Genomic DNA, 18,277 nt, shown 5'->3' on the forward strand with positions numbered 1-18,277 from the left:
CTACATGCACTGCAAGCTTCAGACACAAGCTTTCACCCCTGACTCTGTCCCGGTTTGTCGGCTGTGTTTTTGTGTGTTTAGGGCAGCAGCGAAGGTCTGGACAACATCAGGCGGCTGGCCACTGAACTAAGATCACTGGCTGATAAAATGGAAACAGGGCTGCAGGAAGTCCGCTCTTCTCACATGAAGAGAGACTTCATCAGTAACAGACTGCCACCATATTGCCAGGAGGAGCTGCTAACACCATGTGAGCTCTGTTGTGGTCATTTGTACAGTGTATTTGTTTAAACATGGACACGAGTTCACTTTTCTATTTTGTGCATTTATGCATGTAAGCGTTTGTCTGTTGCAGCTGGGAAGATTCCTGCTTTGGAGGATGTGGTGTATTTGAGGTTTAAAGAACATATGGTAATAACAGTGGAGCCCAGTCATGAGAGAACAGTAAGTCCATTCAGGCTTTCATTTTAAGTAATAAACGTTAGCCCAGTGTCTGTTTTGGTGCTGACACCATTCATCAGATACCTCAAAAACAGAAAAGATTAAATTCAGTGAATGCTCGCTTTGTGTGTTTCAGGATGAGGCCACAGAATTGGTCATTTTTGTCCTACATTCTTTGAAGAACCAAAGGGAGAGCCACATGATGGGTGAAAGTTATGATGCAGAGGTGGAACGGGACATCTCCAGGGTATGCTGTTGACTGCAGTTGTCTGATGTCTAATGACCGACAAGTAATTTAAGTACATTTAGGAAAAGCCCCACAGATTTTTTTCTATACCGGTAGAAACACAACATTTGCTGTGGAGACAGGTAGCTACACATGACAAAATTTTAATATTTATCATGCCTTAATTACTAGACAAAGTAGATTTTTGTTTAAAAAACACACAAAAAAAATCACCGAAATAAGTTTATACATTTAACCTCAAAACCTCAGGTTACTGAATTGGTGGTACTTTAATTAATTATCCCTGACTGTTGTCCATCTCCTGTTCTCCACTTTCCCTTCGCACCATAGCCACTCTCACAATCTGGAGGCTCAATTAAAATGGCTGCCCTCCTAATGATAGCTGATTTTATCAATTCAATCACCTCGTGAACAGTGAATCTTTTTTTAACAATTAGCCACTTCTCACTTACGGCAACTCTTCCCCTGTGCAAACCAGATATTTAAACAAAACCACACCTGCACCTGTGTTTCAAAGGTCAACGATGTTGAAAACAACATCTGGATTTGGGATGTATTCCTTCCTCCAGCCCTCTGTGTGTGTGTGTGTGTGTGTGTGTGTGTGTGTGTGTGTGTGTGTGTGTGTGTGTGTGTGTGTGTGTGTGTGTGTGTGTGTGTGTGTGTGTGTGTGTGTGTGTGTGTGTGTGTGTGTGTGTGTGTGTGTGTGTGTGTGTGTGTGTCTCAGGTCTGCAAAATGTCAATACTGTACCAAGAAAAAGCCACAGATTATCTTTTTTTTTCTTGAATCTGTAGTTAGAGTCCAGACTGTGTGTATCAAAAATGATGAGGATGTGAAATTCCTTACTTATTGTTTTACAGGCGGAAAATCTAAAATCCAACAGAAAATCCATTTATTTCTTCACTATATCAATATCTGACCAGAGCAAGCAAACGTTACAAGCTTTCAATGTCTTTTGAACTCAATAATCCGGAGAGTGTAAAAATGGCTTGCTTGCGTTATCAGAAAAAAATATCATGTTAAATACTTAACTGCTTTCTCACCAATCATCATTGCATCCATCTCTTTGGCAGTGGGTAAATTAAAAATCCTCCCTACTTGGCTGTGGCTTACTGGTTTTTGCCATCATCTTTTTTACTCAGAAGGACGCCTCCAGGCTTTAGCATTTTCAATCCCAGTGACACACACGGATTCAATTGCTTTCCCACAGCTCAGATACCCACTAAGCTTGTTTTTTAAAAGAAAAAAAATCTATTGTCCATGTTAAGTTTCTAGGGGGCGGCAGAACTCGCATGGTTTCAGGGCTTCATATTGCTATCACCTCCAAGCATAGCACACAGAGAGGCAGACGATTGCCCTCTGGTGCTATGCTTGAAAATCTCAGCAATAGGTACTCGCATGAGTACTCTGTAGTCTGTTATTGTGTTCTCACAGACTCACTTTGAATTTCTGATGATTTACTTGTTTAGGTTGATTCTCTATTGACAGCTGGGTCCATTCCATGCCAGGGAACCCAGAATTCCAAACTTCTTCCAAATCATGTGATTGATTTTCTTGGGGAAAATAATCATGCTCAAACTTCATTTTAATTCAAAGAAACTTGCAAAAGCCTATAGCTGTACTCACAATTTTTTCTTATTAATTATCAATTCCTGTGATTCTTTGTATGTGTATATTCTTTGTATATGCAGAGTGCTGCAGAGATGATATATTTTTATATATTAAGCTCTGTGTAAATGCAATAGCCAGTAGTAAATAGCTAAAGATGGGCTATAAACGAACCACACTACGGTAACATGACTTCAATGTCACCCCCACTATTCGTCTTACTACCCTGCACTTTAGACACTTTTCTATCAAATGGTTAATGTACAAGTTGTAAAGTTACTGAGTAGATGAGTTTCCATGTTTGCTGTGATGATTTTGTAAGTCATTTGAGGTATTAAATGATGGTTTTTATGTTGCAGAAAAAAAATGAAAGATATCTTAAGCTTGTGTTAACCACAGAACTCTGAAAATCAACTGACTTGGAGACGAGGGAACCTGAAGTGCAAAATGTCAACTTATTTCTGGGAATCAGGACAAATTTCTGTCGCACTCTATTCTAATCCTCACCAGTTGCTTCTTTTTTCATGGAATTGCATTGGAATTTGTACTTGTGCTTAAACATCCAAGAAACTCTTAAGCATACTTTACAACATATATTCATGTAAATAGTTGTCATATAGTTGTCATTATTTACCCAAACGAGGATTTTTTTCAATGTCAGAAATGTATATCTGCACTAATTCGCACCTTCTTGCAACCAAATTTTGTATTCTGTATAGTATTAATAAAGTTCCCCTATGTAGCAGCCACAGCAGTGATAACAGCTTTACTAATTGAGATATGAATATTAATAATACTAGTATAGCAATAATAATAGTAATAATGATGATGAGCAAGACCACAGCAGCAGGGCCAACCACCATCCATGGGAACCTGCGGGGAAGAAGCCAAGTCAGTAACATTCATTAATGAGACATAAATGTGTACAGATAGAGAGAGAGGAGCTCAGTGCATCATGGGAAATCCCCCAGCAGTCTAAACTGCATAGCTAAGAGCCTGTGCAGGCCCTAGCTATGGGTTAAAAAACTTGTGTAGAAAATTCAAAGATGTATAATTACTCCATCAATTAACTTAATGCCTCTACAAAATGCCTCTTGGAACACAAATGTCCGCCATGCTGGATTTTCCACTATTTTGATTTTTTTTGAAAAACATTTTTGATATTTCCTTCCAAAACGAGGTACAATTGCAACCACATTTTTTTGTAGATCATTATAAGACCAAGCCTATCAAAACTTTGTATCAACATGGCAAGAAAAAAAAGCAACTTAAAATACATCTGGGGACATATCTTCAGGCCATGTTTGGGAACAAGTCTACCAAAGTCTGTTGAGCCTGACACATAGGGGAACCTCAAATGCCGAAATTTGTCGTGCCCTATTGATTGGTGCGCAAATATGTGACAGCCCTGTTTAAACTCTGGAGAAATTTCTAGAGACGTCCAGCACTATCTTGTGAAAGTACACACAGGGTTTTGTTCTAATCCAATGAAGAGGGAACCAATGGTGGGACTCAATTATTGAAATGCTGCAGGCTTTGTGATGATGAAATGGGTTTGTGATTGATCGCCCTCCTTTTTCAAAAAACATTTAAATAGTTGAAGTGACTTTGCTCGGCTTTGTGAAGCCCTAAACTGACTTGTTGTTGCTGGCAGCTTTAGCCCGTCTAATGTGGATGTCACCTGTCTTTGCAATCAATGCAGTTCTCATTGTGTTATGACATTTATTTATTTATTTTTGTTAATATATTTAATATATATTTAAACACGAAAGATGACTCTCCACTCTGGACACAACCAATCAGCTTAACACATTTATATGGAGCCTGTGGTCTGGGACTGAAACAGACATGTTGCATGTTTCTCTGTCATCATGTTTGCATTGTTTGCAGTGGGGGCTAGTGGGCAGAAAATGTACAAGAATATTGAATGAAGTAGTGAGCTTGATTTAAATGAGTAGTTTGTTCTGTATAGAAAGCTCTGGAAATGTCAGGGTTAACAAAAAGGACCCACATGCAAGACACACAGAGCCAGGAAGGTTGAGAAGAAAAAGCAAGCTGTAACGATAAGCTGAAAACCAAAGTCCAACATAAAAGGCAACAAGTAGAAGGAATGCAGGAGACACGAGACAAAAACAGATGAACTGACAAAGAGTAAATGAAAAACACAGGACAAATAGACATGAACTAATTAACAAATGAAACACAGGTGATCAGGGGAAGTAAAGTGGGGAAAGGACAAAGGGAGGTAGTGAAAAGCAAAACATGACACATGAGGAGAGAACTACAAAATAAAACAGGAAATAACTCAACCAAAAACTCCAGGAAAACCAGGACAGGATAAGTCAGCTAGCATTAGAGAAAGGCTGTAAGACTTTGTGAGCGTTCATTGTCAAACCTATGCAGTAATTACTGCTAGGCCTAGTGTATGGGAAGTAGTGTGAGCCCTAGCACAGCTGAAAGGGGGTGGGGAGGTCACATCCGGCTCAGTTCCTTGTCACAGCTGCTGATATACTGTTTGACAGCAGTGAACACAAATGTCTATGTCAGAACACTTTTGTCTTGCACCTAGTTCGAGCACTGGAAATGCAGTCTTAAATGTATGTGTATCTGTCGTCTAAACCTATTTCCATACGCTTTGTCTCTATAGGGCCTGCAGTTCCCTCTGTCCCACCTCCAGGCTCTGCGGCAGCTCCAACAGGCAGAGCAGCTGGCTGTGGCCCAGCTCCAGCTGCCCACACAGGAGGACAAACTCAATCTGACCCTGGCTCTCTGGAGTGAGAGCCTGCTGGTTGTGGTATAGCATCAAATATCACAGAATTAAACATACAATTATTTCTTTTCCTGAATAAAGTTCTTACAGTTCCAGCAGTGCAGATGTAGATTTGTTCTTATAGCAGTACTATGTTGATTAAATGATATATTCTATACAGTTGATGAATTTAGATTGTTCAGATTTAGATTTACACTAAGTGTAGACCTTGAGATTTGCCCACTTGCTGCTATAGGCAGACTACACTTGCAGAGACAGCAGTTATTGTTGGCTGTGACTTGTGGGTCCGATGCCAATACAGATATTAAAGGAGAAATTTGCCATGTTTTATGTGGATATTCCAATCTATGTTGATGGTAAATGTAATTAATTGAGGCAATAAAATCCCCAGTGTTTGGTGTCCTGAAAGAGAGAGTTGGGTTATTAGACTTTTCCTGCTTGTACAGCATGCCTACATGTACCAGGATGCATTGCACGCAACCTCCTGACACTCCACCTCCTAATACTTCCTAAACCTGCCCAGCATGTGAAGGTGGGCATTTCAAACAGGTCTGTGTACAAAAAGGCATCTGAAATAAGTTAGCTACATCATTACCAGTAAAGAGGAAGAAGAGAAAGAATGTGACGAGAACATCTTAGTTTTTATTGTTATAATACTACATAGACTATATATTTGTTTATATTTGGTAGTGTTGTATAATGCACAGTGTATTAAGTATCCTTTAGATCTCAGTCCAGTGAGAAAAATATTAATTCATAACACTGTTTACATTGTTTCATTGTAAAACTTTCAATGAATACAACAGAAACAATAATATGAAAGATGGCTGAGTGGACTGATGAACTAATAATGTTTACTGATGCGCCACAGTCGTCACAGCCTGTCACTGCAGGTCATATTTCAAGCAACATTAATGAAGTCATTTGGTGTTTTCACAGTCACTCTATGAAGCTGAGGCAGATGATTCTGTTAGCTCTCAGAGGCTGCTGGTGAGAGTCTGTGAGCTGTCTGTAATTCTTTGGTTACTGTTTTCATCAGGTCGGTTTCTCTCCTCCCCTGGAGCAGGTTCGGTGGTCAGAGAGACTGCTGCAGGTTTACCAGCAGGTTGGACTCACTGTCACCTGTTGGAGCTGCAGCCCTGTGCGCTCTCAGAGACGCTGCTCGGCCCTGTGCGCTCTCAATGCGCCTCTTCGTGTTCCGCTCTTGACGTGCCCTCTCTGACCACTACACTTGTTGCTTTGGTTTCCTCATACTGACTACTAGGAACAGACGTTCAACACGACCTTTCTGGGTCCTTAGTGCTTTGAATTAAGTGGCTTTGTGTTTAGTAATTACAACAAGCTTTAGTGTATTTTTTCCACAGGCCCTCGCACAAACAGCTGTTGCATATGTTTTGAGATTGTAAACTACGCCTACATATTTTCTAAATATATTTAAAACATTGCGTTAGACAACAAAATACTCACTCGGGCATCGTATTTCCTCTCGGCCCTGCTGGTCTTTTTTTTTTTTCTCCAGTTTATCTTTGGGAACCTAAAGAAGGTCTCTGGTTCACCTCTTTGCAAAGACACAGGTGAACTTTAATGTACGCACATGTGCTGCTTCAGGCTGGTTGTCAGGAACAGTATCCAACATAAACTGCCCACACCAAAATTCACTGCAGCAAAAATAATCCGTTTCTGTTGGCATCGGAGGACAATATGAGCAAACACACCACCAGTCGCTGTCTTCTGTCGGCAGCTCTCGATGGTCGCTGTCGACCATGTCCTCTCGCTATTTCAGCTGCAGCTCGGCCTCTCTGCTGGATTTCTTCAGTTGTTTGCTCTGACTCGAATAAGTATCCTGTCTGAGTATCATAGTCAGCCAAAACACTGTTAAAAGTCCTCTGCCCAGCGTGCAGCGCAAGTGTCATTGCTAGTTTCAGACTGATACAGCTGTCATTTTCACGCCCAGCGGCCACGTTGTGTAAATAGCAAATGTACCTGTGCCCACCTGTGTGACCCTGGGCGTGTTGGCCTTAAAGTGAGGTGTGGTCAGGTGCACTGATGGCAGATTGCTATCTTGAGGCAGCGGAAAGCGGCAGCAACATAGACCAACAAAAAGCTGGTCTAAAGTCAAACCGCAGTCTGTTTACTGCTATTTAAAGGATGCATTATAAAGACAGTAAGATGCTCCTACCCAGGCAGACACACAACAGACACGCACTCTGATTTTATGATTCAAGAGGCCGCTTTCAGTTATTTTAAATGTTTCCATGCGAGTAGTCACCGCAGCAAATATAGAGGCACATTCAAGTAGCAAAACTAAAAGCTGTAGAAACTTGACAACACAGACATAGCTAAACTTTAGCTTCTGAAATAAAACTTTTTAGAAAGGGTCTCTGCAGGGATCTGTAAGGAGGAGGAGGTGGCTGCTTCACATCAAACTATTCTACTGTATGAATCTGGGCTCAAAAACTAACACAATATGCAAACATTATACCCTATGGACATGGCAAATAACCCAAGCAGCCGGTTAATAAATATATCTACACAATATAGTGGAGACGTGTGGCCCAAACTAACTTCTTACAATTAGCCGTTTGCTAACTCTTTCACCGCTCATTTTTCACTTGCACTTGAACCAAAATTGTCTTTTAAGATTAGCTATTAAGTTACAGCAGTTTCTGTGAGATTTTGACACAATGCCCCCTACTGTCACAACCTGCTGCATCAAACCAACTATTTGCATCCACGAAACCATATTACTCATAGACAAATTCATCTTTGCAAATAGAACACAACACATGCATAATATCAAATTATGAAACACAATAAAACCAAATATTTTCATTCATAAATGTGGGCACACATTAGTGGGCATCACATACAGTATGTAACCACTGTTCGGTTGTTACCTGACAGTATATAAGTCAAGACAACCTGGAAGACAGCAGAGAACACTGTGGGTCTTCTCTCCATGCTTCATGTAGTAAAGAGATCTGATTCATCACACGGAGTCTGAAATCCTTCAGAAAATTAGCAACTCTCAAACTTCAACGAGGAGAATTTCCCTTACAAGCGTCATCTTCTAAGCTGTGTGCTGGGGCAGCATGGCAAAGGCTGCTGATGCCAACAGACTCAATGAGTTCATCAGGAAAGCTTTCTGTCCTGGGAGTAGAACTGGAGTCTGTGGTGGAGGTGTCAGAGAGGAGGGTTCTGACAAAACCACTCAGTATAATGGACAATGCCTCTCATGCCAAACTACAGTCACATCAGAGCACCTTCAGCCGAAAACTGAGACCACCGTGTCGCCCCCTTGCATCGCAGTCAATTTCACAATACATTTTCATACACTCACACAGAAACTACATGTATGTATTAAAGATTTTATTTCTTTTAAGTCAAAAATATCACACCAAATAAAAACTAGAGAAAGAAACAAGTGATAAATGAAAAATACAATATAAACTAGAGAAGGCAAGTTCTGAAGAACTTGCGGTTGTGAATGCTGCCTGTATTGAAGCTGAAGCCAAATGCGGATTGCTGGCTTTGAAAACTTTGAATAATGTCCATAATATCTAAAAACTGTGAAATAATTTAGGGTTTGTTGAAAAGCTAAGGCCAAACTGAATTGGTGGCTTGAATTTATTTGAAGTCTCGTCTGAAGACAATGAAGCTTCCTAATAGTTGGGTGAGAATGAATGATTAAAAATAGAATATAAGCTGTGAGCCAAACAGGAGTATGAAGATACGTTACAGTGAGAATGAATCAAATACTCTGAGTGGGACTGAAAAGTGAAATAAATGTCAATGTGTCAGTGATTGGGAACATTTAAATATTTAGATGGAGATTTGGCTTGAATGAATGAAATGATAGTAGTTAAATATATTTACAATGTTTGGAAATATACTCTGTATATCACTCTGTGTAGTAAACTGACTCATTGACAAATCTGTCTCTCTCTGTGTTGGCCCAGTTGATCTCGGTTGCCACAGTGACAGTAACCAGGGTGGTCGCGGCAACGGACTGTGAGAGTTGATTTAATAGTGATTTCTGCTGAGGTTCACCTCACATTAACATGCTTCTCCCTCCAAAACAGTAACTGCTATCATTTAAATAATGATATGGTCGAAACTATGAGTGTCTTGTGAGCACTTTGTGAAATTTGTGTGTGTGTGTGTGGTCAAAAATGTGTCTTGTGGAGCAGTTCAGAAAAGTGCATGTGCTTGCCTGCCTCCAGATATTTTTCCTCTCAGTTTCATGGGACCTAGGCTGCGTCCCAATACTCGCACTTTCCCTCAAAATCAGCCCTAGCCCTTGGTTTTGCGCATTCCCGCGGAGGGGTAGGGTGTCCCAAACTTCAAGACGAGTAAGGGAAGTGCTGTTTAGCCCTTAAAATCCCCACTTAATTTGAAGGGCCGTGCGATGCACACTTCAAATTAAGGGGAAGACTGACATAACTCATGATCGCAACTCACAACTGTTTCCATCATGTTTTGTTGCATAAACATTGTATGTTCATGACATTTAATCAAATTTCACCGTTTCCAGAAGGAATTTTTAAATCGATATCATGATACGAATAAAAATGTGTGGGTTTTCATCCACACGTTTTATTATTGTTTTGATTCCCAGCTCCCGCGCGGTCAATCTATGCAAGAGAACCGCAGGAACAGTTTACTATACTTTTCCTACAAGCCCCACATTCAAATAACCTGCCTGTCATATCAAAATATAAAATAATTAAAACTATTATTATTATTATTACAACAACAACAACAACAGCTGATGACACTGCGTGATAATGTTTTTGTTTTTGGTCGACATACCTGAAAATAATCGAACAGGAGAGGAAGGCGGCGAGGGCGTCTCCTGTTTCCCGTGTTTCTTCTCCGTTGATTTGTAAGATGAAGGTAAATGAAAACAGCCAAAGAAATTGGCAACACCACTACTGAAGCCGGCATTTTCGAATGAGCGCTTGAAGCCTACGTCGATGATACGCGTAACGTATTTGAAGACGTCTGTTACGCTAATCTGCATGAATTGGTGTCTCAATTCAAAGGTGACATTCCCTACCCCTCAACACCTATCCCTTCATCATTATCTAGCGAGTGCACTTGAAACCAAGGGGTAAGGTTAAGGGAGGAGAATTGGGATTGGGCCCTAATGCGGCAGTTGGTCGTTGTTTCTGTCAGTTAAACGCCCACAAAGCCAAAAGTTTTTGTCTGATTGCCTCCAGAGAACCACTCTAGCAACCAGCATGAGTTTTCCTACAAGCTGATGTTGTCATTATTCTCCTGGAGTGAAAATTGTGGAAGCAAGTGCGAGTTGAAAACAAGGTTTTCTGAATTTTTTTGAGCTGCTCCCCACTCTGTCAGTTGGCTCCTCCACTCTGGCTGTCATTATTTTCCACCCCATACACAACAATGCAAACATCTGAAAGTGGCTGAAAAGTTACCGATGTTTGAACTGCGACTGTGCAAAAAGTATGAATGCTGTGAGAAAGTCCTCATCTTTGTGAACGTTTCACAGTTTGAATGGAGTTTCTATGAGAATGTATGAAGGAGGGAGAATTCCGTGCGTAGAAGAACATGTGTTGTGAATGCAGGAGGCATTCACAACCAATAGGGCATTGCACAAACATGTTAAAGAATATTCTATTTATATAAAAAAACAAAAAAACAAAACAAAAAAAACCAGTAATGGAATAGGCCACAAAACACACCTTAAACCTGAACCAAACAAAGATTCTTCAATATTTATCAGGATTTGATGAAGTTTCAAACATCAAAATAAAGATACAATTTCAGCCCAGGTACATTCACCCCTCCTGAAATTCAACAACATCCTGATTAAAAAATGTCTCCTCAGGATTATAAGGAGGATATGTCTACTACTGACACAACCTGGCACAAGTGAAAAGAAAGAGCTAGTCCACATAGTCAACTTAGAAGTTACCTCACATACAAGGCTCAGGGAAGAAAGAGGTCGCTCGGGTCTCTGAATTCCCCTAACTTAATTTAAACCAGTGTAAACACATTACACACTCAATCTGACATCAACATGAGTACAGTAGTATGTCATTTTGAACACACCTGAAGATCATTGTGCTGGTTGTGCTCATACTGCTTTTGTCCACAGGGGCCGCCAGAACCAACAAAATGTTCCTTGTAGCTGCTCTCAACAGCAGGTTGAACAGCAGCAGTCAGGGAGCAGACTGGACCGGATCTGACATGAAACCAACCTGCAGCTGTCCGTATCAGATAGGAGCTCACCTCACTGCAGAGTGTCTGCCTGCCTGGAGCATTGTGTTCAGTTGGGAAACAATGAGGACCTACACAGAGTCTCTCCACTCACCCCGGACCACTACTGCTAGGGCTGCTGAAGCTAGTGGTCCGGACTAAGCGAGAGGTCTGGATCACAAAGTGAGTGGTGCCTGGAGTGTATTTATATGGTCCTAATCCACATTCTCCCATTTCTGATTATAAAAAAAAAGAGTCAGGAATCACAATCCTTAATTATTTACAATATTGTAGATATGTCAGATCATGATAGACCTGACTAATGCTGTTGCCCCGTGTATCCCTTTTTCTAACGATCACCATTTATAGAGTGGTCCGTGGTGTGGACCTGCTCTTCTTTGGGGTCCAGAACAGCTGGTCCGTGTGGACCATGTAAAGTTCGGTCTTTAGAGACACGAGGTTCTGACAGGACAGAATATGACTTAGAGAAATAAACAAAGTGGACTGACAGGATGAAGAATTCAATGGCCACCAGGTATGGAACGCAGTGTCGGCACGGAGTCAGTTGACGGATGGTTACAACAGGAAACTGACATGTGAACAAATAGCGGAACTATAGAGGGAGTGTAGCGAATTTACCCGGACTGTCTTTACCAGCGCACTCCCGTAGCCTCCATGACAAGGAGCAGTTGACAACAATATCAAGGTAAAGTAATGCTGTTTTTATGTTCAGGTACGTTGTAACGCTTAGTTGGTCCGTGTGTGAGGTGATGGCCGGCTGTGTGTTCTGTTCGACCATGACCCAGACCTGTAGAAGAGACGGACCGGACTGGACCGGACCGGAGCGGAGCCGAAAGCGCTCCTGTACTCTGGTGACATGATACACGAGAGAAGAGCCCAGAGCTGTCCATGAAGGCTCTCACTCATCCAGCTCACGGTAACTCTAAGTGCTGTGTCCAGTCACCTGCGATACAGCACTCAGAATTACTACATCGTCCATACGTATCATTGCTTTGAGGAACTAGAACAACGACCTCTTAACTGCTTTTATTTTGGGGGAAAGTAGTGTATGAGCACAACAAAGCCAGTGTCCTGACCCACTGTACTAAAAATGGTACTGGGTAAATAACTCATTCGTTGGAGAGGTTGGAATAAGATTACCATGAATGTTAGCTGGGTTTAGCAGCTAATGTGAACATTTCCAATGAACTGATTGGTCTGGGTAAAGTAAATGCAATTAGAACCGACACAATGACATTTCATACATAAATGACATGACTATACATTTTGTTTTAGTTCAAATGATCAGAGTTCTTTTTATAATCGGTAACACAAACATGACTTGTGTGTTCGTCCCATGAAGATACAGATCTAGCAAATGGAGAGCAAGACAAATCACACCCATTAGAGATGCACCGATCCGATACTGGGATCGGATATCGGCTCCGATATTGACTAATTAGCTGGATCGGATATCTGATGAATGGGGCCGATCCAGCATACCGATCCAGTCGTTTCATTTTTATTAATATTGGGCGCGGGTGTGACATCAGAGAGAGGCGAGATTGTTGCGGGTGTGAGAAGTGTGTTGCTCAGCTCCAAAGAGTACTATGTTTGTGAGTTTTTGTCAGCAGAAAAGAGTGACTTTAGAAGCCCTGTACACTTCATTCATTCAACAGTAGTATCGGATCGGTATCGGGTATCGGCCGATACGCTCAGCCCAGGTATCGGTATAGGGATTGGATCGGAAAAAACTGGATCGGTGCATCTCTAACACCCATCAGTCACCATGACTAACACAACCATCAGTCGCCACGAGTAACACACCCATCAGTCACCACGAGTAACACACCCATCAGTCACCATGAGTAACACACCCATCAGTCACCACGAGTAACACAACCATCACTCACCATCAGTAACACACCCATTCAGTATTAGTGGAGGTAAATGGGACTTCAAATGGGAGAACAGTGGTTTGAGGTGGGCAGAAATAGATGACACATCTATTTATACTGCCATTTGCAAGAAACTGTGGTCAGGTGGCTGGATTATTTTGATGTTGATTTCTGCTGCCATTTATTTTTCATCCTCTGCTTAGCTTTTCTGTTATGTCGTATGTGTGTCTTCTCCCTATATCCAATGTCCTTATTAACAACAATATTTGTAGTGGATTAATAGACTGCCCTGGACCCTTGATAGAGCTGCAGAACCTTTTCTTATAGGCCCTGTACAGTTGAACACAAAACTTGCCGATGTAAATAAGAACCACACAATTTGGTGTGGAGGAACTTGACTGGCCTGCAAAGAGCCCTGACCTCACCCCCATACAACTCTGTTCAGTGTTTCCATACAACAATTGAAGTAGCCGACAGTGATGCAATTTATATTGTCAAAGTCAAGTATATCTTTGCATGATGAAATTGAGTAATAACCAGAACAACAATATAACATACACTAGCAAAAATACAGCATGCTATTGAAAACTATGACAAGCCAAAGTTATACTTGTATCCAGCTTGATTGTGAATGTTAAATCTGACTGTACCTTTGGAAACAAATAATTAATTGAAGAGCCACACACAAGTACCACCAGTGAAATAAGTCATGCATACCATCCAAATGCTCTTATTTCAGGGTCTGTCAATCCAATCCAATGTTTTTTCCAATCTTGGTTTGATAAGTCTGATTATCTCCTTTGCAGTTGATGTTTGGCTCACTGTCCACGATGATGTCGCATGGTTTCAAGAGCAGTAAGCAGGACTTCACCTTTGGACCATGGAAAGTAACTGCTGCAAGAAACCACATCATGAAATCAAAAGACATTGAACGGTGAGATGTTCATCTGACAGTGGAAAGCAGATATGCTCTTTTAACTTTTACTTGTTGGGCCTTCTGGTAGGTTAAGCTTTTAGCTACAGTACCAGTCAGAAGTTTGGACACACCTTCTCATTCATGGTTTTTCTTCGTTTTTTATTATTTTTCTACATTGTAGATCAACACTGAAGACATCCAAACTATGAAGGAACACATATGGAATTGTGTAGTAAACAAAAAAGTGTTAAACAAACCAGAATATGATTTATATTTTATATTCTTCAAAGTAGCCACCTTTTGCTTTGATGACAGCTTTGCAAACGTCTGGCATTCTCTCAATCAGATTCATGAGGTAGACACCTGGAATGGGTTTCAAGTAGGGCTGGGCGATAAAATGATCTCAATAATTTTCATGATAAAATTTGATGATAAATGTATGAAATTTTGAGACATATTTTTGAGTCCGTTTTCCTTTACCTAGAAAACACTACATCAACAGCCAATCGCACAGCAGAGAAACAGATGCAAGTGGTTGATGCATGTTTCCGGCCCCTCCCACTCACAACTACTCAGAATGACGGTGACCACCTGTGTGTCGAGCCGACACAAGGCAATGAGCGGTCCGACTAACGAAACCGAGTGCGAGGAAACTGACGAAGACGAAGAAATTGCACCGAAAAAAGGTCATACCACTTCGGTTATTTGGAAAATAGTTCAGCTACCTGAAGTCTGACAAAGGACAGACCACCGTTAGGTGCAAAATGTGTTGGCTACCAGTCCTCAGCAGAACTGGAAACACCACCAACCTCTTCCATCATCTCAAAAGGTACCGTCCCAAACAGTACTCCTAAAGCATGAGTTAGTGCTATCATGCTAGCATCAGCCTCCCCTCAAGTAGCCAACAGCCCAGCCCCACTGATGTTTCTACTAGTCACACTTCAGTTCGACAACCAATAGTTGCCGCTGCTTTATTAGACATTACCCCATATGAGAAGAAACCAAAGTGACACAAAGACAGAACCAGTGCAATTACGTACTGTATCGCTAAAGATATGATGCCTATAAGCACGGTTGAAAAATCGTCTCTACGCAGAGTGTAGGGTAAAGTTGGATGTCATCATTGATATGTGGTCTGGTCGCACGTCCGAACCACATCAGGTCTTACAGAACAGGAGGCATTAAAGCTGAACTGAACAACTACCTGCAAGCTCCATTATGTGCAATAGTCAAAGAATACAGCAGCATAATCATCCTCAGCGTTTACCTTTTTATTTTATTTTCTTTAATCAATGTTCAGTTTAGTATACTACCTCTAAAATGTTTGAGACACGTTTGAAACAAGCAATCTGTTGTACATATTCATCATTTTATTTATTCAGTGTTTAACAAAAAGCCATTTGGTTGGTTGGTTGTGTTGAATGTTTGTCACCTATTCATTCTGACAATAAATAATTGTATTTTATAAACCATAATTAACCTTCTGGTTTGTCTTGGGTTCTGTCCTAAGGAAAATACTCTAAAGACTGTCAATTCAACATTATTATTGTTAAATATACTGTATATCGTGATAATTATCGACATCGATAAATATAAAAAAACATATCGTGATAACATATCGCCCAGCCCTAGTCTCAAGTAACAGGTGCGCATTGTCAAGAGTTAATTTGAGGAATTTTTTGCCTTCTTAATGTGTGTGAGACCATCAGTTGTGTTGTGCCGAGGCAGGGTTGGTACACAGTTCAATACAGTGAAAAACCCTATTTGATTACTGTTCTAATCCATATTATGGCAAGAACCACTCAGCTAAGTAAAGAGAAATGACAGCCCATCATTACTTTAAGACATGAAGGTCAGTCAATCTGGAAAATTTCAAGAACTTTGAATGTATCCTCAAGTGCAGTCGCAAAAACCATCAAACACATGATGAAACTGGCTCTCATGAGGACCGCCCCAGGAAAGGAAGACCAAGAGTTACCTCCGCTGCAGAGGATAGGTTCATTACAGTTACCAGCCTCAGAGACCGCAAATTAACTGCACCTCAGATTAGAGCCCACATAAATTCTTCACAGAGTTCAAGTAGCAGACACATCTCAACATCAACTGTTCAGAGGAGACTGCGTGAATCAGGCCTTCATGGTTGAATTGCTGCAAAAAAGCCACTACTGAGGAAGAACAACAAGAAGAAGAGAGGTGTTTGGGCCAAGAAACACAAGGAATGGACATTAGAACAGTGGAAATCTGTACTTTGGTCTGATGTGTCCAAATTTAAGATTTTTGGTTCCACCAACCATGTCTTTGTGAGACGCAGAAAAGGTGAGCGGATGGTTTCTACATGTGTGGTTCCCGCCGTGAAGCATGGAGTAGGATGTGTGATGGTGTGGGGGTGCTTTGCTGATGACACTGTTGCTGATTTATTCAAAATTCAAGGCACATTTAACCAGCATGGCTACCACAGCATTCTGCAGCACATGCCATCCCATCTGGTTTGCGCTGAGTGGAACCGTCATTTGTTTTTCAACAGGACCATGACCCCAAACACACCTCCAGGCTTTGTAATGGCTATCTGACCAAGAAGGAGAGTGAGTCACAATCACCCGACCTGAAGTGAAGGCAAAGCAGCAACCAACAAGTGCTCAGAACCTCTGGGAACTCCTTCAAGACTGTTACCCAAAGATTCCACTGGATGCATGTCCGCTGCGTTCTGGCTCCAGTACGGTTTTGCTCCGTCATCCGGCAACCCCCACCGGCTGCGTTTTGAGTCCGCCACGGGGCAGCACCGCCGAACAGCTGGAGTTACAAGACCGAGGAGTTCCCGCAATGATTACATAATCACGTGTGACAGCAGTTATAGGTATGTGTTATAAACACAACAATACAAAGTGTTCCCGATCGAAGGATTAGAAGAAGCTTGTATTTGTTTCTTTTTTTGAGGTTTTTGTTCTGGCATCATTTTGAAAATTAGCCAGATGTTATGTTGTTGTTTTGGTGTGTGACTTCCTGTCTGCTCTGTTTTGATCTCAATAATAAGTGTGCAAAGCTGTCATCAAAGCAAAAGGTGGCTACCTTTTTCAACAATTTTTTGTTTACTACATAATTCCATATGTGTTCTTTCTTAGTTTGGATGTCCTCAGTATTGATCTACAATGTAGAAAATAATACAAATAAAGAAAAACCATGAATGAGAAGGTTTGTCCAAACTTTTGACTGGTACTGTATGTTCAACCCCTTTCAGATCTTTATTTTTGTTTCTGGTCTAGATATGTGAAAAATGATGCACAGATCTAAAGTTGATCAAGTAAAATTCCATTAAGATCCAATGACCGCACACAATGTTCATTGGTATTAACCTTACACATTGCTGCTTAAGACCAATGTTTAGCAAGTTACTTTCAAAATGCAATATATTATATATTACTAGTTACCTTCATTTTAAAGTAATACATTACATTACAAAATTACAGTCTGTAGAGTAATAGACTACTTATTACACTATTTAGTTACTTTCAACAAAATGCCCAAATAACCTATATAGAACAGTTAAACAGCCTAGATCTTTTCAAATAAAGGAATGGCCTTGGACACAGGGATGAGTAGGCAGACAAAAGATCAAAGTCTGCTATATTATGAGATAGGAATAAATATTTTTAATCCTAGGCTCAGTCATATGAAACACAATAGACCTATACCTTCTATAATGTAGCCTATAATGACATGACAAGACAAACATCCCTTCTTCTATGCCTTTTTTATTTGAATCCACAGAAAAGGAAGGCTTTGACATATGTGATTCAAGTATGTAAATTAAAAGTCCACTTGGAGATCATGCTTCATCATTAGGCCTTCCGAAATACGGCTCATTTCAGTCACACAGAGACTGAACATAGAACTTATAGGCTTGGCTGTTTTAAACACACACAGCCTATATTAATATGGCCATGTTGGTGTGGATGGAACAGTAAACGCTTCACTTTGGTCGATAAAGCGGATTGTAATGCGTTACATGACATAACTGTAGTAATACATTACCTAAATATATTATTAGTAACTCCGTTACCACTCAAAGAAATATATTACTATAATGCTTTACTTTTGTATTTTTTGTAACGCGTTACCCCCAACACCACTTTGAGTGGAACTTCAGGCGTTCCTTTTATTTGTCAATCCTTTTGACTAG

General features: G+C 40.7%; 2 protein-coding genes across 3 annotated transcripts in view; both read left to right on the forward strand.

Annotated features, from left to right (window-relative positions):
* The window catches only part of riox2 (ribosomal oxygenase 2), a 30,431-nt gene extending 24,958 nt beyond the window's left edge, over positions 1–5,473 (forward strand). The window contains exons 7-10 of the mRNA XM_084372754.1: positions 82–247; positions 353–441; positions 575–685; positions 4,939–5,473. Coding sequence (XP_084228880.1) covers positions 82–247; positions 353–441; positions 575–685; positions 4,939–5,091 — 519 coding nt within the window. The 3' untranslated portion in view covers positions 5,092–5,473. The remainder of the gene's footprint in view (positions 1–81; positions 248–352; positions 442–574; positions 686–4,938) is intronic.
* A 6,371-nt stretch (positions 5,474–11,844) lies between these two features.
* tiprl (TIP41, TOR signaling pathway regulator-like) overlaps positions 11,845–18,277 on the forward strand; it is a 36,010-nt gene continuing 29,577 nt past the window's right edge. The window contains exons 1-2 of one of the 2 annotated variants that reach the window (XM_084374478.1): positions 11,845–11,992; positions 13,991–14,118. In XM_084374478.1, the coding sequence (XP_084230604.1) occupies positions 13,994–14,118 (125 nt within the window). In that variant the 5' untranslated portion in view covers positions 11,845–11,992; positions 13,991–13,993. Of the gene's footprint in view, positions 11,993–12,091; positions 12,224–13,990; positions 14,119–18,277 lie in introns of those variants that run through there. The other variant, XM_084374479.1, reaches the window with a different exon arrangement.

The sequence above is a fragment of the Pagrus pagrus genome, assembly GCF_965226575.1.
Source record: "Pagrus pagrus genome assembly, chromosome: 14".
NCBI lineage: Eukaryota > Metazoa > Chordata > Actinopteri > Spariformes > Sparidae > Pagrus > Pagrus pagrus.